At 49.3% G+C, this 22,291-nt stretch overlaps 2 protein-coding genes across 3 annotated transcripts in view; one reads left to right on the top strand and one right to left on the bottom strand.

The window, feature by feature from the left end:
* CHTF18 (chromosome transmission fidelity factor 18) overlaps positions 1–12,428 on the bottom strand; it is a 51,168-nt gene extending 38,740 nt beyond the window's left edge. The window contains exons 1-8 of the mRNA XM_044303432.1: positions 12,297–12,428; positions 11,791–12,006; positions 2,700–2,838; positions 2,262–2,457; positions 1,999–2,097; positions 1,106–1,158; positions 655–802; positions 354–572 (exon numbers count right to left, since the gene is read on the bottom strand). Coding sequence (XP_044159367.1) covers positions 354–572; positions 655–802; positions 1,106–1,158; positions 1,999–2,097; positions 2,262–2,457; positions 2,700–2,838; positions 11,791–12,006; positions 12,297–12,417 — 1,191 coding nt within the window. The 5' untranslated portion in view covers positions 12,418–12,428. The remainder of the gene's footprint in view (positions 1–353; positions 573–654; positions 803–1,105; positions 1,159–1,998; positions 2,098–2,261; positions 2,458–2,699; positions 2,839–11,790; positions 12,007–12,296) is intronic.
* Positions 12,429–12,536: 108 nt separating this feature from the next.
* RPUSD1 (RNA pseudouridine synthase domain containing 1) lies at positions 12,537–20,444 on the top strand. 2 transcript variants are annotated; one of them, XM_044303997.1, is made up of 6 exons: positions 12,537–12,562; positions 14,302–14,500; positions 15,397–15,520; positions 15,597–15,699; positions 16,624–16,725; positions 18,223–20,444. In XM_044303997.1, the coding sequence occupies exons 2-6, from the start codon at positions 14,319–14,321 to the stop codon at positions 18,588–18,590; spliced, it is 879 nt and encodes a 292-aa protein (XP_044159932.1). In that variant the 5' UTR covers positions 12,537–12,562; positions 14,302–14,318; the 3' UTR covers positions 18,591–20,444. The 2 variants fall into 2 exon arrangements, with proteins under 2 accessions (XP_044159932.1, XP_044159931.1); XM_044303996.1 differs by lacking the exon at positions 12,537–12,562 and having other exon boundaries at positions 14,053–14,500.
* The last annotated feature ends 1,847 nt before the right edge of the window (positions 20,445–22,291 follow it).

Genomic DNA, 22,291 nt, shown 5'->3' with positions numbered 1-22,291 from the left:
GCAATGAAAGGAGCGGCCGAGCGGATATGCGACCGGCCTCTCCATTCTTTTCAGGGGGCACGAACTCCCCGTTTTGGTGATTGGTAGGGCCCGCTCACCGCTCTAATAGTTATCCCCTATCCTGTAGATAGGGGATAACTTGTACCAACTAGAAGACCCATTTAAAGGGGGTTTCCACCTTTTAGACATGCTCTGGATAGGTCATCAGTATTAGATCAGTGGGGGTTAGACAATCAGCACCCACAGTGATCACCTGTTTGCAGTAGCTGCTGACAGAGACATCACAGTTGATGGAAGCAGAAAGCTTGATGCGGTGACTATCAGCATAGTGTAGCCATCTGCTCTTCATTTACCTTGTTCTTGGGCCTATTGTACTGATCTAGTTCTGCCTCGAGTATCTCCTCTGTGATCTGGGCTTTGCTCTTCCACTTAACAGTCGAATCCTTCTGGAACTGGAACTTGTTGTTTGCTCTCTGATCAGGGACTGCCTTGGGCTTCTTCACTGTCTTTTCTTTACCAAACACCACAGTGTCCCATAACTTCAACCATTTCAAGAGGCAGCGATTCGTGTACTGAAATGAGGAAAGCAGATCATTAGAAGGATGCAGGCAAGGTATCGTTATATCATTCAATAAATGGTGATTTAACCCTTACATCATCACTCAGCAGCTCTGTATAATATTTTGGGGAGTATCTGTCAACCCAAAGGTTATGCGAGGATGCATCGTTTCCTTCCTCTTCTGCCTCTGCAGAGACGAGCTCTGAACTTTCATTTTCCACCTCTTCAAATTCATTCATTTGACTGGTGACAGAAACAAAATGATGATAGCCTTAAAGGGGTTGTCCATATGCCCTATTAGGGAACCCTTCTACAGGTCAGAATGGAGAACTGATCATGTAGAAAATACATTTCCTCCGCAGCAGCCAACGCAGGAGAAAATGCCTGGCTGACCACATCATCCCCTGTTTGCTGGGGGATCTGGGAGAGGAACCCAGCGTTCTCCGTTCATATCATATTACGCATTATCTTAATGTACTAGTATGGAAGACAGGAACCTTTTAGACCGCTACGCTAGTCCATGACTAAGACTTCTGTCTGTATTACCTGTTCAACATTTCTGAAAGGCGTTGTGATTCCTCTAACACCTGCCTTCGACGCTGAAAGACAAGACAGGTCTCAATTACCATATGCAATTTAAAGCACAGGATACCCTGCAGACATCGTATCTGCACCAGAGGCAAACGCCACGAGAGTTGATGGTAGAAATATTGGTGCATGTAGCGCTAGCCACAACCCAAGCGTGATCATATCCTGCTTATGTCCACAATACATTATTCCCTATTACTGTGCCATTTACTCACCTGTCAGAGGTTACATCCATATGTGAATATCTATTTGCAACTTACATACAGATATAATCTACATAAACAGTAGAGTCTCTGTTTATCTTGAGCTGATCCTGAATTAAATCCTGCATTATACTCTAGAGCTGCACTCACTATTCTGCTGGTGCAGTCACTGTGTACATTACATTACTTATCCTGTACTGATCCTGAGTTATATTCTGTATTATACTCTAGAGCTGCACTCACTATTCTGCTGGTGCAGTCATTGTGTACATTACATTACTTATCCTGTACTGATCCTGAGTTATATTCTGTATTATACTCCAGAGCTGCACTCACTATTCTGCTGGTGCAGTCGCTGTGTACATACATTACATTACTTATCCTGTACTGATCCTGAGTTACGTCCTGTATTATACTCCAGAGCTGCACTCACTATTCTGCTGGTGCAGTAACTGTGTACAATACATTACTTATCCTGTACTGATCCTGAGTTACATCCTGTATTATACTCCAGAGCTGCACTCACTATTCTGCAGGGAAAAGCTACAAGTATATTGATCCCTTTGTTCTCGGGATACTATGTATGATACGCCATAACATACACAAATACTTATTTAATGTTGTTTCCTAGCTAATACAGGTCATTACCTCATCAGCCACTTGCTCTTTAATGTACGAAATAGGGACCCCCAAAAGATGAAGTTGCTGGTCACCTCTCCAACTGAGGCCTGTAATTTTAGAAGGCTCCTAAAACAAATATTAATGGTTACTTACATATTATATAATGAGGACTGTAGGATGCAGCATCCGCTTATTATTGGTGAGGGGTCCCATACTTCTACCCCCGCGGGCACTCCGCAATATAGAGTTGCAGCACTGCAGCCCCTTACCTCTGAGGCAGGATTACTCACCTGAACCCCTGTCCCATCCTGATCGTCTCTCAGGGTCATATAAACCCTGGTGCCGTCACTGGAAGTCACATTGATGTAGTCCTCCAGTACAGGGGGGCGCGTCAAGACACGCTTCTGCTCGGTTTCTGTCGGGGTGACTTGTAGCGGAGCCATATCACTGACGTCAAACACATCACAGCTCAGAAACTTCAGATTTCTGTAGAGAGGGAGCAACGGTTAGAGGGCTCCCCACAGGAACCCCTCTAGTCTAAAACTGGTCCATGAGCAAGGACTGTCAGCATGACTGCTGCATCATGTACCGCATGCAAACTTGTTTCTGTATGGACAGGATATTGGGGGGGGGGGGGGGTCATACTAAAACTGTCAGGGCATGCTGGGAGTTATAGTTTTACAACAGCAGGCAGGCCACAGGGATAAAGAAGAACCTGCAGGTCACACCTGTCTTTCTTCTGTGTGGGATCAGGGGATGGCGGAGGAGTGATGTCATCACTTGGTGTTGGGCTAGCCGCAAATCGCTCAGTAGCTCCAAAGTCCAGCTTCTTCACTGCCTCCAGTTTGGGGCGCTTAGCTTTAGGCGCTAGAAAAAGATGAAAAAAATAAATAGATGATATTTTACTTATATTCCTTTCTATTAAAAATAAAATATAATAGGATAACAAAGTTCTCCAGCTTTCTAGTTCGCTTTGTTTTTGAATTCCTTGCCGTATTCAAGATCTCTGCTTGCCGTCAATGGATATAAGAAATTCTTGCTCATTTCCAAAGCTTAAAAATGTGTACAGACCTAATACTGCTCACAGCTGAGGGTTTGTTGCAACCGTAACCAGTCAAGAGAATCCCCCGTTACAGCTCTCTCACACGAGCGGATGCAGTGCGGGTAATCCGCTGCGTGAATGAGAGCCAAGCCCCGCACCGGACAGCAGAGACACGGAGCATTAACATGACTGATAATGCTCTGTGCCTCTCTGTGATCTTTTTACTACAAAATCACAGATAAAATGGTCACCGTGATTTTGTAGTAGTAAAAAACGAGATTTTTGTATAACTTACCAGTAAAATCTCTTTCTCGCTCTTTCCTTGGGGGACACAGAAGACCTTGGGTATAGCTCATCTCCCTAGGAGGCGTGACACTAAGTGAAAACTGTTAAGCCCCTCCTCCACAGCTATACCCTCAGCCTGGAGAGAGAGGCTGCCAGTTGCGTGTCCAAGTAGTGAAAAAAAGGCAAAGTCCAAAAGTGGAACCAACAAGCCAACTACCCAACGGGTAAAACAACTCGGAAACCGTGTAGAGAAAAAACAAAGAATGGGTGGGTGCTGTGTCCCCCAAGGAAAGAGCGAGAAAGAGATTTTACTGGTAAGTTATACAAAAATCTCGTTTTCTCGCCCAGTTTCCTTGGGGGACACAGAAGACCTTGGGACGTTCAAAAGCAGTCCAAAAGGGGGAGGGACCACAGCACCAAGGCGAATCACCCGAAGGCATCAAGAAACCGCCGCCCGCAGACCAGGCGGCCCAAGGCAGCATCTGCCGAAGCCAGAGTATGCACCCTGTAGAACGCTGTAAGGCAGACCAGTGACCGCCGCGCACAGACGCATGGCCGAAACCAAATGCCACCGGCCCAGGAGGCACCGACCGCTCCGGTGAAACGAACGGTGACACCAAAAGCAGAACCCTGCCCTTGGTGCGGTAACCACAGCAACAACCACTGTGAGAAAGCGGAGGAAAGCCACCCCGGAGGCCACCAACCCGTTGCGCGGACCTCCTGGAAAACCAAGAGACCGAACGTCGACAAGAGTCGGAGATCTCCAAGTAAAAACCGCAAGGCCCAAACAACTCCCAAATCGGTGAAGTGTCCGTTCCCGGGGGTGGGAAGGGGAGGACGAAAGCCCCGTTAAAATGAAAGACAAACACCACCTTCAGAAGGAAGGAAGAGACGGGATGGAGAACAGCCCTGTCCCGAGGAAAGAGAAGGCTCGGAACAAGAAGGGCCGCCACCCAGGCACCCGCCAGAGACACGACGGCTACGGAAACATAACCGTACAGGACAGAAGGAGTAGAGAGAACTCCTGTAACGGCTCCAAGGGAAAGATTGGAGCGCCAAGAGCCCAGTATGCAATGCCCAGGGCGGTACCCAGGGGCAGTACGAGGGAACCCCAAAGCCGCTCCACGGAAAAGGGCCCTGACAGGCCCAGAGGGCCGGGGAACGCCGAAAGGGGAAGGACAGCGCTGACACTTGACACTTCAAGCAACAGAGTCCCAGTCCCAGATCCAGGTCGGACTGGAGAAAGACAGAACCATGGAGAGAGAAAGGCAGAGTGGGGGAACGCCCAGCTTCCCACAGAACCCCCGGTAAAACCCCTAAGTCCTACAACAGATCCTGGACAAAACACGGCCAGGAGCGAACACTAGCGAGCCCGCTAGAGTCGCCTGGGCAAGCGGGTGAAACCCAATGCGAACAGGCGCAGACCAGTAACACGGGCAGAACGGTCGGCAAAACTGGTCCCGTCGGCCCCCGAGCAACGTAGTCCTGTAACCACCCGGAGTGGGGGAGCAGAAGGACAGACGGAAAGGAACCGAAGGGTCCGCCCAGCAACCGCCAGGACAAGACAGGCTAAAGTCCATGCCGATGTAGCCACCACAGGAAGACGTCCTACAGTCCCGGTGTGGGAGATCTAATGACAATCTCGACCGAATGGGGGTCCTCCCAAGTTACAGCCAGAGTGAACAAGGGAGACAGCACGAGGCCAAGAGGAACATCAGAACCATCCACATGAACAACCAAGCTCTCCCCAGAGGGGAGGGCAGCGAAGGAACAGCCACTGAAGCGCGGCCGGGGCAAAAGCCACATCGGAGGGAGCCGAGCCAAACCGAGTGGGAGCCAAGCAGAGCCGGCGAAAAAAGGCAGTCGAGACAGAGGCCGGCATAACACCCTACAACTGAAAGGAGGAGTGGGCAACAGGGAAGCCATAGGACAGCTCAAAGGCAGAACCCCGCTCACCGAGACGCCCGGTTCACTGCCACGCAGAAGGCGAGTACCCTGAAGAACCCAAGGTGGAGGTCCTACGGACCTGGGTAAGTGAGCACCCAAGAGCAGCTGGGTGACCATCCCGAGAAAAGCGGCCCGAACCCGGTAGCGGACCAGCCTAAAGCGCAGAGGGGGCGCCAAAAGAAAAAACTCATACCGCACGACACCCGAAGAGGAGGAAAAACAGTAGCAGGCGAGGGAACAGCAGTCCCGCCAGAGCTAACGCAGAAATCGAGTGGCACTGCAAACGGCACTCTCGACCCAGTGACCACTTGCGCCGGGAAGCGAGTGCACGGGAGAACGAAAGGGTACGTATCAAAGAACCACGAACACTCCCCAGGTGGAAAGGCCAACGGACATGGTGGATGCCGAAACAACGGGACCACAATATACAGGCCAAACCAGAAAAACGAGCACCACCCAGCTCGGCGAAGTAGAGAGCAAGTAGAGCCCATCTACTCATATCTAAAGAATACACCTTTGAATACAGCGGCATACTTGTAATGCTTATATGACAGCACCCAAGGGTTATACAGGTGGACAGAATGATCTCTTTAGAGAAGAGTGCAAGGCCCGTGACAGCACCACATCCCAAGAGAAAAAAGGGTAAGTCGCAGAAGGAAGTGAGGCATACGTACGAACAGCCCCGCAAGCAGTGAGAAGGCCAACCCACCTATGGGAGGAGAAGGCATACACGGCCCAAACAACGGACAGAGCACACCAGAAAAATTCCGCTCACTGCAAAAAAATAGTCACCCAGTGAAGGGGATCAGCCACAGAGCCCAACAGTATCAACGGAAGTGCAAAGTGCAACCTGAAAGGGAGTGATGCACAAGACATCAGTATGGCATGCGATGGGAACGCAGGCAGGCCCCCCAGAAAAGGGGGAAATGCACCTGGCAACACTGCAGCTGGTAAGAATGCAAAGGCCCGTCCCAAAGGGGGGTTGCCCAAGGCCAGTAACAACTTCAGAGAAGTAGAAAATACCATAGTTCGCCCAGAAGGTGACTAATCACATGGCCGCACAGTACCCAGCGGGAACGCAGGAGGTCCGCCCAGAGAAAGGGGGACATGCACGGGGTTATCTTACCATAAAGCGAGTGCGCAATAACCCACCTAACACCGAATACTGCGAGAGTGCAACTACTCCACAACGAAGGAGAACAAGCAAGAATCCCGCACAGCATTTCAAGGACAGCCATGGGTCACGTGAGGGTGCAAATTCTTGCCCATGGATGAGGTGGGCCGTGTATGGCCCGCAACATATCCGGCGAAAGAGCAGTATTCCACCCAGAAGGGGGCGGGTAATGCACACGGCCGTCATCGCATCCAGCAAAAATGCAAGCACCCCGCCAAGGATGCGGGACATGCACATGGCCAGCAACACACTGGCGAGAAAACAACCACAGTCAGTGGCGTTGTGCATATGCCGCCTGAGGAAAGGATACATGCTCATTGCTGGCAGCGATTCCAGCGAGTGCAGCACACCACCCAAGGAAGGTGTCGTGCACATGGCCGGCAGCGAATCCAGTGATAGTGCAGCAAACCACCTATGGAAGGAGTTCATGCACATGGCCGGCAGCAAATCCAGAGAGAGTGCAGCATTCCGCCTATGGACGGAGGTCATGCGTATGGCCGGCAGCGAATCCAGAAAGTGCAGCATTCCGCCTATGGAAGGAGGCAATGCACATGGCCGGCTCATGCATATGGCCGGCAGCGAATCCAGCGAGAGTGCAGCGTTCTGCCCATGGACGGAGGCCATGCATATGGCCGGCAGCGAATCCAGAGAGAGGGAGCGCAGCAGCCCTCCTTTGGACGGAGGTCATGCGTATGACCAGCAGCGAAGTCAGAGAGAGTGCAACATTCCACCTATGGAAGGAGGTCATGCATAAGGCCGTAGCGAACCCAGCGAGAGTACAGCATTCCGCCTATGGAAGGAGGTCATGCATATGGCCGTAGCGAACCCAGCGAGAGTGCAGCGTTCCGCCTATGGAAGGAGGTCATGCATATGGCCGTAGCGAATCCAGCGAGAGTGCAGCGTCCCGTCTATGGAAGGGGGTCACGCATATGGCCGTAGCAAACCCAGCGAGAGTGCAGCGTTCCGCCTATGGAAGGGGGTCGTGCACAAGGTCAGCATCGTATGCGGTAAAAGGGCAGTATTCCGCCTACAGAAGGGGGTCATGCACAAGGCCAGCCCGCAGCCAGAGAGAGTGCAGTATGCCGCCTATAATGGGGGGTCATGCACATGGCCAGTACCGTGACTGGAGAAGGCGACTAATTCTGCCTATAGAAAAGGGCGGCCTGCACCTGGCCAGCGCCGTATCCCAGGAGAGGGCAAGGGTCCGCCTAGAAGGGGAACATGTATACCTGGCCAGTGCCACGGAGCGCAACATGCCGCCTATGGAATAGGGGCAGGCATACGGCCAGCGCTCTAAGGTCAGGCTGCAGCATCCTGCGCAGCCAACAAAAAAATACAGATACCTCTTATATATATATATACACACATACTGTTAATTCTTATATTATTTCTGTAGTTATGTTTTTTATTTATTATTCTAAAACACAGCCTCTTTGAGGCAGGAAGGGGCCACCATATAAGGGCACAGCCGTCGGCATCCAAGAGGTTAACAGGGATCCGACCTGAGAGCGGTGCAGCGATGCCCTGGGGGCGGGGGGACCTCCGGCGGGAAGAATTCGCGCCTGGAGAGTGCCCGCCCCCTCCAATCGAGGCCGGAAATTTGCGGCCTACTAGGCCGCGAAGCCGGGGCCTAAATTTTCGCGGCCGCGAAGCCGGGGCCTAAATTTTCGCGGTGCCCGGAGGTACCGGCCGGGACCTGGAGGGAGCGGAGCGGCGCGTGCATAATACCGGCCGCGGGAGCCCACCCCGCGGGCCGGAACAGTCAGGGGGCCCGGGAAGGAGCTGGAAAGAATCTTTCTGCGGCGCCCGGCCGACCGGAAAGACAGCCTCTGAGAGCAGCAGTGGTCGCCAGGGTCTGCTGGGACACCGCACCAGTCATTCCGGCCGCGGGTGCCCACCCCGCGGACCGGAAACAAGGGCCCTACGCTGCAGCCGTCAGGAGAGGGCCTCTGGCCCTGAGCAGCGCACCGGTAAGGCGATAGGGGGGGGGGGGGGGGGGCGGGGGAACCCTGTGACCGGGTGCCCGTATAGAGGCAGCTCCCTGGGCGGCATGATAGGGACGCCAGCATAACCCCTCAGTGGGCACCTATTATGGAGGGGAGGAGAGGGAGCTAATAAAACAAGCTAGGATCCAGCAGGGACCAATATGGGGGTCAGTCACGCAGGAGACCTGGGTGGGGGGAGGGGGTCGTAGGGCTGGAGAAGCCACTCTCTCACCACAGCCGTCTTCACCCTCGGTCCGTTCCAGCAGGGTCGCCCCTTCAGCTACTGGCACCGTAGTGGCAGGACGCTGGAAGAGGGACTTGGCGTGCGGGCGACCCTTGCGCTGGCGGGATGCAGGGGAGCTGGGCTGCCCTGGTCCACCTTGCCTTCTGTGGGGGAGGCAGCAGTGCGGATGACCGGCACTGGCGCAGCTCAACCCCGGGAGAAACAGAGAAGTCTAGTGCGACTCTGTTGTCCCGTAATGTCTGGAACAAAAAGAAAAGAAAAAGTAAAAATCAAAATTAAAAACAAGGAGAAAACAGCCCTGCAGTAGCAGGGAGTGTCTTGCCTCCTTGGACACTAAGCTAAAACTGGCAGCCTCTCTCTCCAGGCTGAGGGTATAGCTGTGGAGGAGGGGCTTAACAGTTTTCACTTAGTGTCACGCCTCCTAGGGAGATGAGCTATACCCAAGGTCTTCTGTGTCCCCCAAGGAAACTGGGCGAGAAAGATCACTTTTAATTATCACTGATGTTAATGCTCCATGTCTCTGCTGTCCGGAACTGGGCTCGGCTCTCTTTCACGCAGCAGATTACCCGCAGGGCATCCGCTCGTGTGAAAGAGCCCTAAGGCTATCTACAGGTGCGACTGAAAGGGCTCATGCACGCGACCATTGTTGTTTTGCGGTGCGTTTTTCACACTTTTTTTTCCTCCAATTTAAGTCCTCGTCTGTTCCGTTATTGAACAAAACATATCCATATGTTTGATCCGTTTTTTGCAGATCGGAAACATTAACTTATTAATCACTAAAACACATGAGCAATATGGGCTGGGCATAGCATTTCTACAGTATGGATCCGCAAAATACGGATGTGTTCCGTGTGCTTTCCGTATTTTTTTGCGGACCCATTGACTTGAATGGGGCCTCGGACCGTGATTTGCCGACAATAATAGGACATGCACTACTTTTTTGCGGAACGGCCATGCGGACAAATGCAAATGGAATGCACACGGAGTAGCTTCCGTATTTTCTACAGCCCCATTGAAGTGAATGGTTCCACATACAGGTCCGCACAAAAAAACGGAACGGAAGCGGAAAGAAAATATGTTTGTGTGCATGAGCCCAAATACTGTAGATTTTGTTGAAACATTTTCATGTGGCAAATCCGCAGGGTTGTCAGTAGGCGCAAAGTGGATGATCTAAAAAAAATAAAATAAACCGACCCCCGGGGTGCATCAGAAATGTGCAGCATGTCAATATGCTGTGGACCGCCATCGTGGATCCATTCTTTGCAATGGAGACAGCGAGACCCACAGCAATTTCTGGGTCTTTTCAGTCTTGTGTGGACAGAGCCCAAGGCCCCTTTCACACGAGCGTGACGGATTAGTTCAGGGTGCGTTCAGCGAAATGCGCACCATTTTGCAAGCAAGTTCAGTCAGTTTTGTCTGCGATTCCGTTCAGCTGTTCAGTTTTTTCCGCGCGGGTGCAATGCGTTTTGATGCGTTTGTCACCCGCGTGATAAAAAAAAGCTGAATTTTCACAAACAACATCTCTTAGCAACCATTAGTGAAAAACGCATCGCACCCTCACTTCCGGATGCAATGCGTTTTTCACTGAAGCCCCATTAGAACATGCTGCGTTTTTCACGCAACACAGAACTGATGCGTGAAAAAAATGTACACAGCCCCATTGAAATGAATGGGTCAGGATTCAGTGCGGGTGCTGTACGTTCACATCACGCATTGCACCCGCGCAGGAAAACTCGCTAAAGTGAAAGGGGCCTGAGGGGGCCATCACGCTGCACTTGCAGTGTACATTGGGTGTAGGTGCCGAAAATCTCTCGGCTTATGTGTCCTTTGTATTCATTGACCCCGCTGAGTCTCCTGCTGTCCTCCATCTTGCTGGTATATGTTGGAATACCCTTTTATACTGTACTACGCTCTCTATACAGAGGCATCAAAAAATCTATACCAAGCAGCATATGGTTCTTTAAAGGGGTATTCCTATCTCACACGATGATGGCATATTGCTGGGCTATGCCATCACTGTCAGATGGGGGCCCTATTTTGGAGACAGGAGCAAGCGTCAGAGGTGGGTCCCTCCCCTCGCTGGTGGTATATCCTAGGGATATGCCATTAATGTCGGAGATGGGATACTCTTTAAAGGGGTTGTCCGGTTCAGAGCTGAACACGGACATAGGCTCCCTTCACTCGTTTACCATGTGTGAGTGGAGGGCACCGCGCAGGGCAAGGGTTTCTCTTTACTACCGGCCCCGCACACGGCAAGGGGGAGCTAGAAATGCTCCGCTCAGACATGGTAAATGAGTGAAGGGGAGCCTATGTCCGGGATCGGCTCTAAACCCGGACAACCCCTTTAACATGGGTGCCTATGGAAGCCATATGCCATATACCTGCACCATTAAAGGGGTTTTCCGCTTTTCCCCCATATTGATGATCCTCAGAGGGAAGGTCATCCATATCGGATCGGCAGGGGTCCGGCTCCGTGCACCCTCGTCAGTCAGCTGTGTGACGAGAACTCACAACTTGATATTGATAACCAGGTCAGTAATATAGGGGAAGCAGAAAACCCCTTTAAAGGGCTTTTCCGAAACTTATAGACTAATGACCAGTACTCAGCAAAGGTCTTCAGTATCTGATCGGTGGGGGTCCGACATCCATGACCCCCACGATCGCCTGTTTGAGAAGGCAGCGGTACTGGCAGTAGCTCTACGACCTTCTCACAGCTTTCCCTAGGCCACTGACCTCACATTCATTGACCACGTGGCCTCGGAGCAGCTCAGCCCCATAGAAGTGAATGAGGCCGAGCTGCAATACCAAGCACGGCCACTATATAACGGATGGCGCTGTGATTGGTGAGTTTAGAGAACGCCGTGGCACTCACAGGAGCAGCGCTGCCTTCTCAAACAGCTGATTGGCGAGGCCCCCGGGTGTCGGACCCCCACCGATCAGATACTGATGACCTATCCAGTATAAAATAGTCTGACATTCTGCGGTATTTTGTTCTGTTCCCCCTGATTCTGGAACCTGGCCGAACAAGCCACGGCTGTGAGAAGTACAGGTGAAACCTCCGGGGGTAAATAATAGCGTTCCCGTTCGTTGACAGCAATCAGAGAACTTGAACCCATTGGAGGCAGGTGTGAGCGGCACATACTGGGCGGAGGCTGGAGGAGGCTGTCAGAGAGCTCGTCCTCTTCTGACAGGTGGAGGAAGGCTGCGCCCCGCTTCTTGGACGTCGTGCCCGCCAGGCTGCCATTAGCGCTGTGGCTGTCGGCGGCTCCTACGTGATCGCCGGAGGTAATCGCCTCTTCAAAGGACAACTTCTCGCGGAAGCGTGAGGTTTTGGGCGCGTATCGGGAGGGCGGGTCATCTGTCAATGATACAAAATAAGGCGTTAGGTACAGGAAGGTATATTATTTAATGATCGTACTTTGCAGAACTACAACTCCCAGCATGCCCTGACAGCCTGCAGCTTTGTCACAGCTGGTAGGAGACAGCTGCTCTAGGAGTTTGTTACAATGTGTCTGCGCAGAACATAGCAGCTGTGGGTGCACAGACCAATACAAATTACCATTGGCTGACAGCCAGCAGAGATCTTGAAACCGCTGGAAAATGGAAACCTGTATTTGTATCAGACTGCAGACAGCGCAGCGGCCTCACCTTCCAGCTCGGCCAGAACCTCCAGCTCGGAGGAGAACTGCGCCTCGTACTCATCCTCTATGCCGTACAGGTCGTACTCGTCCATGTCTCTCACACAGACACCGACATTCCCGCCAAACATCCACTTCCGGGTGAGGCCATTCACAGTGTCACGTGTTCTGCCCGCTCCCGGCTGCTGATTGGCTGAGGCGAGGACAGCGGCTCTGGGATTGGTTAGAACGCGTCCAGCGTGGGGTAGAGCGCAGTGTGGTCTGGAGCGGAGAAAGGTAAACACCGGGGGCGGAACCGCGGCTGTGTGTACGGTGTCATAGGAAACCGTGTGTGTGACGTGTGTGTGTACTGTGTCATATAGGGAACCGTGCGTGTGATGTGTGTTTACTGTGTCATATAGGGAACCGTGCATGTGACATGTGTGTGTGTACTGTGTCATATAGGGAACCGTGCATGTGATGTGTGTGTGTACTGTGTCATATAGGGAACCGTGCATGTGACGTGTGTGTACTGTGTCGTATAGGGAACCGCGGCTGTGTGTACTGTGTCATATAGGGAACCGTGCATGTGACGTGTGTGTACTGTGTCATATAGGGAACCGTGCATGTGACGTGTGTGTACTGTGTCATTTAGGGGACCGTGCATGTGACGTGTGTGTACTGTGTCATATAGGGGACCGTGCATGTGACGTGTGTGTACTGTGTCATTTAGGGGACCGTGCATGTGACGTGTGTGTACTGTGTCATATAGGGAACCGTGCATGTGACGTGTGTGTACTGTGTCATTTAGGGGACCGTGCATGTGACGTGTGTGTACTGTGTCATATAGGGGACCGTGCATGTGACGTGTGTCTACTGTGTCATATAGGGAACCGTGCATGTGATGTGTGTGTACTGTGTCATTTAGGGGACCGTGCATGTGACGTGTGTGTACTGTGTCATTTAGGGGACCGTGCATGTGACGTGTGTGTACTGTGTCATTTAGGGGACCGTGCATGTGACGTGTGTGTACTGTGTCATATAGGGAACCGTGCATGTGACGTGTGTGTACTGTGTCATTTAGGGGACCGTGCATGTGACGTGTGTGTACTGTGTCATATAGGGGACCGTGCATGTGACGTGTGTGTACTGTGTCATATAGGGAACCGTGCATGTGACGTGTGTAATGTGTCATATAGGGAACCGTGCATGTGACGTGTGTGTAATGTGTCATATAGGGAACCGTGCATGTGACGTGTGTGTAATGTGTCATATAGGGAACCGTGCATGTGACGTGTATAATGTGTCATATAGGGGAACCACGGCTGTGTGTACTGTGTCATATAGGGAACCGTGCATGTGACGTGTATGTGTGTATAATGTCATATATGTAACCGTGCGTGTAATGTATACTATGTGTATGGTATCATGTGTGTAACCATGCATGTAATGTCATATATGTACTGTCCTGTATGTAACCGTCATGTATGTATGTAACTGCATGTGATGTGTGTGTAATGTATCATACATGTAACCGTGTGTATACTATGTGTAATGTATCATGCATGTAACTGTGCGTGTATACTATGTGTAATGTATGTGTGTAATGCATCATACATGTAACCGTGCGTGTATACTATGTGTATTGTCATTTCTGTACATGTATATAGTGCTTCCTATATGGAACTGCATGGAATGTATATGTAGATAATCATGTCTGTTTATGATGTATGTGACCGCGCTTGTATACTATGTATCCATATAATTTATAGAACTGTATGTGTGTATACTGGGTATATATACAGAAGTGTATGTGTGCGGTATGTATGTTTAGGTGTACAAGCTTCATGTACGTGTCTTATATATAGGCGTGTGTGTATACACAGATGTGTGACGTTTCAGCAGTGTATGTAGATGTAACGGTTGTAGTTATGTGTATATACTTAGACTATAGGTGCACACAGATGTGCAGGAGGTAGGTATGGTGCCTTATATCTATATGACACCCCCACCCTCATGTCTTGTTCTCCCGGCAGCGGGTCCGTACGTGTCCATGGAGCCGGGCAGTATAGAGAACCTGTGCCTGCTGTACCAGAGCCCGGACTTCCTGGTGGTGAACAAGCACTGGGACATCCGTATAGACAGTAAGATGTGGTACGAGAAGCTGACCGTCCAGAGGCAGCTCATGCACCGCTTCCCCGAGCTTGCCGACCCCGACACCTACTATGGCTTCAGGTGAGGCGCTCTGAAAGCCTGACCAGTTGTTTCAGTTCTGTCTCTTTCAGGGAAAGCTGGGTGACTACCAACAGGGCCACTGTTAATTCACCCAGACTCCCACATGGTAAATGTGCCTAATGGTGCAATCATAGAGAAGTCCTTAAAGGGGTTGTCTCATCTGAAACATCGGTGGCATATTGGGAGGATAAGCCGCCATGCCAGATAAAACGCAAGGATGCACCACTAATGTCCGATGGGTGCGGGTCCCGCTTCTGGGATCATCACCTATCTCCAGAACAGGCCACCAAAAGTGAAGGAGGGCGCACCGCACACGTTCGGCGTGCTCTCCAATTATTTCTATGGGAGCTCCAAAAATAGCCGCGCAAACGCACTCGTGCACTCCCATAGAAATGAATAGAGAGTGCACTGTGCAAGCGCGGCCACCGCTCCATTCAATTCTATGGGCCTGCCTTAGATAACTGAGGCAGGCCCAAAACCCCCATATTAGCGAATAGAGGGCGGCTGCTCTCTGCTCACCTCGGGGGTCTCACTTCTGGGACCTGCACCTGTCTGACATTAATGGCTTATCTTAGTGATATGCCCCTTTTAAGGACTGTAATGGCGGCCATATTGGTCACCCGCCGCCCCTAGAGACAGATATCCTGTAGGTTGGGAACGACTGAAAAGAATGACGTCTTTGAAAAAGCTGGGCGACTACCAGTATGGCTGCTGTTCTCACCCAGCTTTCCCGGGCTCCTGGAAACCACATTGTCCTATTGATCTTGTAGTAGATCTCCAGCTCCGTCTGGAGTTGACTCTTCTGGAGTCCAGGAGCGCTGGGGACTGTAATAACAGCCATTGTGGTCTGCCCACCGCTTTAATGCCCCTCCGATCGCATTTGTTTTTTCTTTCAGATTCTGCCATCAACTTGACTTTTCAACCAGCGGGGCTCTCTGTGTCGCCCTCAACAAGGAAGCCGCAGGGCGGGCGTACAAGTGCTTCAAGGAACGTACCGTCACCAAGGCGTACCTGGCCCTGGTAACTATGACGTCTCCTCCCACCTGCGTCCGTTGCATATTTCTTCACGCCCGCTTACACTATCTCTCCTGCGCAGGTCAGGGGCATCGTTGCAGAGAACCGCATGACAATCACCCGGGCCATTGGCAAGAACACGCAGGACGGTCTGACACACATGATGTGCGTAGAAGGGACGGAGGGTGAGTGCCGGGCTTGGTGATTTAAAGGGATTGTCCACAGCTGTGTCAATAAAGCTGATTGAAGGCAATGTAGGATGCAGATAACATACTGATGTTATCACTGGTGCTCTTCTCGAGGAGAAACCCTAGTGACATCATTAGCCAGGGGGCTTTAAAGGGGTTGTCCAGTTTGAGGGAAAAAAGCGGACAACCCTCCGGATCCGCCTGGTAAGTACTGCTCTGGTCCTACTGGCTGGGCTCTACTTACCTGGTTGCAGCTTTGACGTTGTGTTGACAACGTGTGACTGCTGCAGCCAATCACTGGCCTCAGATGTGTAGTTGGAGGTCCTAGAGAGAGCCATGTAGCTGCATGCTCATATTGCTTCCTATGGTCTTAAAGGGAACCTGTCCCTGTGTTCATTCTTCACTTCAGGCGGCACGAGTTAGTGACAAATTCCTTTTAAGATCTGAAATTAAATGAAAAAATGATGCAACTTTGAAAATAATAGTAACTAAAAATTTCCTGCCATTGTGTATACAGCTTCTGTGCAGAACGAAGTGTCTCCATGGTAACAGACTAAAACCCCCCCTCCCCAGTGTAGTCTGATCCTGTAGTCACGTGTTACTCCACTCCTTGTGCCCCTTCCATCTTATTATGGGAAAAACCGAGGTTGGTCGTATTCTGTTACCATGGAAACGCTTAGTTCTGCATAGGAGCTGTAAAGTAAACAAGCTTCGTCTTGTATTTCGGATGCATGGTTTTGGGGTTTTATCTTTTACTGGGGGACATGTTTCATGTACATTGAGACAGGTCAGAGTCGGGGGACTTATGAATGGCAAAATGGATTCCCCTTCAAAACAATGCGATGCAGAATCTCGGCCGAAATCTGCGTGAAAATATCACCGTGTGAACATAACCTAATTCTTCTGTTCCTGACCCTCCAGGATGCGAGAATCCGAAACCTTGTCAGACCGACCTCCTCGTCCTGCAGCGTGGATTATACAAAGGCGATCCGGTCACGAAAGTCTTATTACAGCCGCTAACAGGTAGGTGGTAATGGAAACCAACCTGGGGTCTAGTGAGCGCCATAGTGTCTATTGCTCCCTGTTATCAGCCAGTTAGAGATGCGGGCAGCTTTAACCCTTAGGCAACCGGAGGTTTCTTGTTTTTTGCGTTGTAATTTTTCTTCCCTATATTCCTTGAGCCATAACTTTTTTTATTTTTCTGTTTGATGGCTTATTTTTGGCGGTACAAGGTATACATTCTTTATGTTTTCATTTCTTTTTATTGGCATTTCAAAGTAATACATATCACAATAAAGGTGCATTACAAGGTATACTTTCTAATGCCACCATTTACTATGGCATACAATGTAGTGTGAAGCGGGAAAAAATTCCAAATGGGTTAGAATGGGGGGAAAAAACACAATCTCTCCACCGTTTTACGGGTTATGTTCCCACAGCGTTCCCTTTGCGGCATAACTGACCCATGCCCTTCATTCTCTGGGTCAGTACGATTACAACGATACCACATATGTATACGATTTTTATGTCTAAATAGTGTAAAAAATAAATATAAACTTTGGGGAAAGAAAATCTATATATGTTTTTTACATCACCATATTCTGACCCCCATAACTTTTTTATAGTTATATCTACTGAGCTGTGTGGGGCTCATTTTTTGCAGGACAATCTGTAGTTTTTATTGATACCATTTTGGAGTGTGTGACCACATTTTAGTACATTTTTTTTGAGTAAGAGAAGCGATGAAAATATGGCAAATTAGCCATTTTGCCCCTTTTTTCCGTTACGCCATTCACCATATTGGAAAAATATTAGTATATTTTAATAGTACAGGCTTTTGTGGACGCGATGATGCCCATGATGTTTATATTTTCTGTTAATTTATGTATTTATTTTCTTATTCTATGGAGAGGGGGTGATTTAAACTTTTATATTTAAAAAAAAAAAATCATATATTTTTTAACAGTTCATTTTTTTACGATTTTGAAGCTCGTATTTGAGCCTACAAGATCCATTTTTTTTTAATTCTGAACAATCTTTCAGACCCATGAGTTGTACAGAATTGCTTACCTGCTGGCCAAAATAAGAGTTGCAGCTTCTTCAGAGAGACCCGGGTATTGAATTCAATTACCAGCATCCTCATCGGCCGCAGAGGATGGCGTTAAGAAGCCAGGAAGCTCGAGCTTCCGGGTTTTTACCCTTTAGATGCAGTGATCTCACTTGATAACGGCATCTAAAGGCTTTAATGGCCGCAATCGGCATTATTGCCGATCGTGGTCATTAGCCGCCAGTCTTTGCTGTTTGAAACAGCAGAGACCTGCCAGCCATAAGGCCCGCTGCACACGCGAGCAGGCGCCATGTTTGCACATGTACGGCGCTGGTAGCAAACAGGTTAAAATTCATAGTTAGAGACCCTTTAAAGGGCCGTTGCACATATTTGAGGCTATATGGTCATTCGGTGCACCTATTGTATTACATATCTTACCTGCAAGTAATATTAACCCTTTCCTTGCATTACAGGCCGCACCCACCAGCTCAGAGTCCACTGCAGCGCTCTGGGGTACCCCATCGTGGGGGATTTTACCTACAGCTTTAAGACAGACACAGAGCCCTATAGGATGATGCTTCATGCCCACTACCTGCGCATCCCCAATGATCGAGAGCTCATCGAAGTCATGGCGCCTGACCCCTTCCAGCCGGAGCTGGACCCCAGCTGGGTACCCACAGAGACCATCCTCTGCCTGAGCGACGCCATGACTGAAACCGTCAGCAAGGCGGTGGAGTCAGTCTGTAAGGAAGAGGTGCGGAAACCGCCAGAGCGCAAGAAGGAGACGGAGCAGGAGCGAGCTGTGTGTGAGCAGTGGTTGTCGGAGTGGGCCGGTGAATAGTCCGCTATGTCCCAGTGATGCTTTACTGTAGTGTCAGAATATCGCCCTGCACCCCCCGTCGCCTCGCCCGTCTACCATTTTAGCAGTAGTTCTCAGCACTCACAAGACCGCAATGCACCGCTTCTTACCTGTCACAGCAGTTCACCAGCAAAACCGCATCTGCGACTGCTTGTGCGTTTTTAATCCGCGAGAAAAGAGTTGTCAGTGAGGACAACTGCGTTTTTAACAGTTACACGTGTCCATGACTTACCTGAGGACTATGTGGTGAAGAAAGGGTGGAAGGTCTTACGGGTAAATGTAAGTCCCCGGTCGTTCTGCCTGTCGGGGAGCTTCCATAAAAGTTGTCAGTGGTTACCCAGCTTTCTTGAACTGTGACATATCAGATCTTCTTAGCTATTCCCTGATACGCCCATCTAAATATGGCTGCATAGTTGGGTAGATTTGATCTTCGGGAGTCTGAAAAAGCTGTGTGACAACCCTCGTAAGATCAGTCGTTGGGGGGGTATTGCTACATAACTAAGCAAGTTTGCTGTTCTGGGGGCTGGAAAAGCTGGGTGACCGTCCCTGTTATGGTAAATTAGATTTTTATCTACGAATATTTTACCAGTTTAACCTTCAGTAGGGGGCAAAATGTCAGTTTTAACGTTTAAGCTTAAATTTTCAGACTCCAATAATCCCCAAATTTGGGTCAGGGCAAAATGGGGGAAAAAAAACCTCCACTATATTAACTGCGTTATGGTTGAAGCTTGGGACGAAGCCGCTAAAGCCATACTTAGCTTTTTGTGATGCACTTTCGAAAGTTTTCTATAGAACGCCTCCGGACAGCGCTCCGTTATTATTTTTCTACAGATCAGGTCAGTTAACTACAATGAATTTTATACATATTATGATCACTGTGGCTTCCAATAGGTAAGTTATTATAGCTATGTATATAGGGGTCACCTACCCACCTTCTAGATATAGTTGCTGTAGTTCTTAAAGGAATGTTGGGGGCAGATGAGCGGAGGGTGACGAGAAAATCTATGTCGTGCTCCGCCCGTGCACTAGACATATCAGAGTATGAACGTTGACTGGGGTCTCTCTTTAACCCTTAAAGGAGTGGGCCAAGTATGAAAGTTATCCCCTAATCACAGCATAGGGGATAACTAGCTGACAGGTGGGTGTCCGACCACTGGGACCACCACTGATCCCTTCTAGTCACGATGGAGCTGCAGGCTCCCTGCCGCTCCATCCACCGTCTATGGGACTGTCGATGTAATGTAACATGAATTCAAAAGATTCGAGAATGAGTACATTTACGCAGGCTAAGTGAATAAACATATTTATTCACTTAATAAATATAATAAAAATATAACTCGGATACGTTGCCTAAGTCAACAGCGCTGCAGGTCCAAGTGTGAAGTGGGTCAAGTTCACATTAAGTAATCCATGCCTCAATGAAAAATACTTTCTTCCAGCATAAAGCCTTTCACGTCCCTGGACATGGAAGAAAACACCAAACTTCCACGTGTAGGCTCCTCTCATTCGACACACTCCTGTGCAATAGCAAGAGGACACACCGATGGTGAAGGACTGATGACTCAGGTCTACTCAAAGTGATTTATTACACTAACAAACAGATTCTTGGTAAAAGCATATCACAATTAACGAGACACTACTTGTCCTCCTACCCGACCCGGGTTTTACTTTCGCGCTCTATCAGGGGCGGGTGTCCAACCCCTTACGGGGATGTTTTAAATTAGGTAAAAGTGTCCCACCCTTTTTTTCCCCCTTTTTCCACCAATAAAAACTTGCACATGCATTAAAATACAAGCCAAATAAAATAACACATACACAAATTACCAATATACCATCAATTAAAGGGGTTCTGCACTTTTATTTAACTGATGATCTATCCTCTGGATAGATCATCAGCTTCTGATCTGCCGGGGTCCGACACCCGGGACCCCCGCCGATCAGCTGTTTGAGAAGGCAGCGGCGCTCCAGCAGCGCCGCGGCCTTCTCACTGTTTACCGCCGGGCCGCCCGCCCACTGATGTCACGACTTGTATCAACTAGAGTGGGCGCGGCTAAGCTCTATTCAAGTGAACAGAGCTTAGCCGCGCCCACTCTAGTTGATACTAGTCGTGACGTCAGTGGGCGGGCGGCCCGGCGGTAAACAGTGAGAAGGCAGCGGCGCTCCTGAAGTGCCGCTGCCTTCTCAAACAGCTGATCGGCGGGGGTCCCGGGTGTCGGACCCCCGCCGATCAGAAGCTGATGATCTATCCAGAGGATAGATCATCAGTTAAATGAAGGCGCAGAACCCCTTTAAAATACATTAAACTAAAACAAAAGGTCCCGATATTGATAATCCTATCTAATACCCAGCTTCAACTAAATAATCCTTTGCACGTGACTAGCATCCCGTACTTCACTAGTTTCATTTATAAAAAATCGCTCAGTGATCTCTACCACGGGATCTAATCACGCGAGGGGTTCTCCCCTATCAGTGGCTACACGTGACTCATTCATTAAAATCTCTCTGCTTCCACCTCCAAACTGAGTGCTACCGACATTGTGTAGCCCTCAACAGAGCATTCAGACTAGGCAGGGCTTTAAATCGCACTTCACATTCATCCCTTGCGGTTGGAGCGTACCTAAGTTAAATATCCACTCCACCTCTTTTTTTTATTATTTTTTTATTAATATGCGCAGTTGAGTCCCCTCCTCGCCAATGTGCCTTCACTGATTCAATACCGGTGAAGGATAATCCTTTCGGGTCCTTCTGATGAAAATTCTTAAAATGTAAAGAGATTCTATGCGTCTCTAAACCCTTCTCCATGTTTCTAATATGTTCTTGGAACCTAGTTTTTAACTTTCTTGTAGTCCTGACCACGTCTTGGAGGCCACACGGGCACTCCAATACGTAGACAACTCCTGCGCTCTCACATGTGATATTACCTTTTATTTTAAACACCTAATTCTTCTTATTGGAACGCACTTTTTTTGTTTTCTTTACTTCTGTTCTTACACAGATGGCAGAACCCACACCATATAAATGTATTTCCTTTTTTCGGCACAGTGGGTCGAGGTGCCGCACTATATACCAAGTGGTTCCTGAGGTTCGGGGCTCTTTTGAAAACAACCTCTGGATGTCTTGGGATTTCTTTTCCCAAAATAGGGTCATTTTTCAGAACCCCCTTCCCCCCCCAGTTTTTCCGAATGACATTTTTAAGTGAACCCACATTGGTGTAATACTGAATAATAAAAAGTAAACCTAAAATCTTTATTTTTCTTAATAGACCTTTGTTCTTTTGACTCTGCACTCTCTTCTATATCCTTACTCGGCTTATCCAGAATTTCTTCATCATATCCCTTTTCCAGGAAACGCCCCTTTAATAACTTGACTTTGATCTCTAAAATCTCTATTCTCTGTACAGTTACGGTGTATTCTTTTATCTGTCCTTTGAGGATGTTCTTCAACCAAGGTACATAATGACAGCTAGTAACATCTGAATGTGCATTAACATCCGTAGCTTTAAAAAAAATGTTTAGGTTTTTAAACCGTTGTCTTCAATAAAAATCGTGAGATCTAAAAAAATCTAGCGAGGCGGCACTAATATCACTAGTGAATCGGAGAAAAATGTTAGGTCAGCACTACTCACTGGAATCCCAATCTTCCAATTCGTGGGGGTGCCTGCAGCGTTGGATCCCGGTCTGGGG

The sequence above is a fragment of the Bufo gargarizans genome, chromosome 8 (genome assembly GCF_014858855.1).
Source record: "Bufo gargarizans isolate SCDJY-AF-19 chromosome 8, ASM1485885v1, whole genome shotgun sequence".
Taxonomy (NCBI): domain Eukaryota; kingdom Metazoa; phylum Chordata; class Amphibia; order Anura; family Bufonidae; genus Bufo; species Bufo gargarizans.
The sequence above is the reverse complement of the archived record's forward strand: the minus strand, read 5'-3'. Positions and strand labels throughout refer to the sequence as shown.

Excerpts from the sequence above, each read along its gene's own strand:
- RPUSD1 (XM_044303996.1), top strand. The coding sequence starts at position 14,247 with ATGGTGCCTTATATCTATATGACACCCCCACCCTCATGTCTTGTTCTC. Across the intron at positions 14,501-15,396 it reads GACACCTACTATGGCTTCAG|ATTCTGCCATCAACTTGACT; the intron begins GTGAGGCGCTCT and ends TTTTTCTTTCAG. Across the intron at positions 16,726-18,222 it reads CTTATTACAGCCGCTAACAG|GCCGCACCCACCAGCTCAGA; the intron begins GTAGGTGGTAAT and ends CTTGCATTACAG.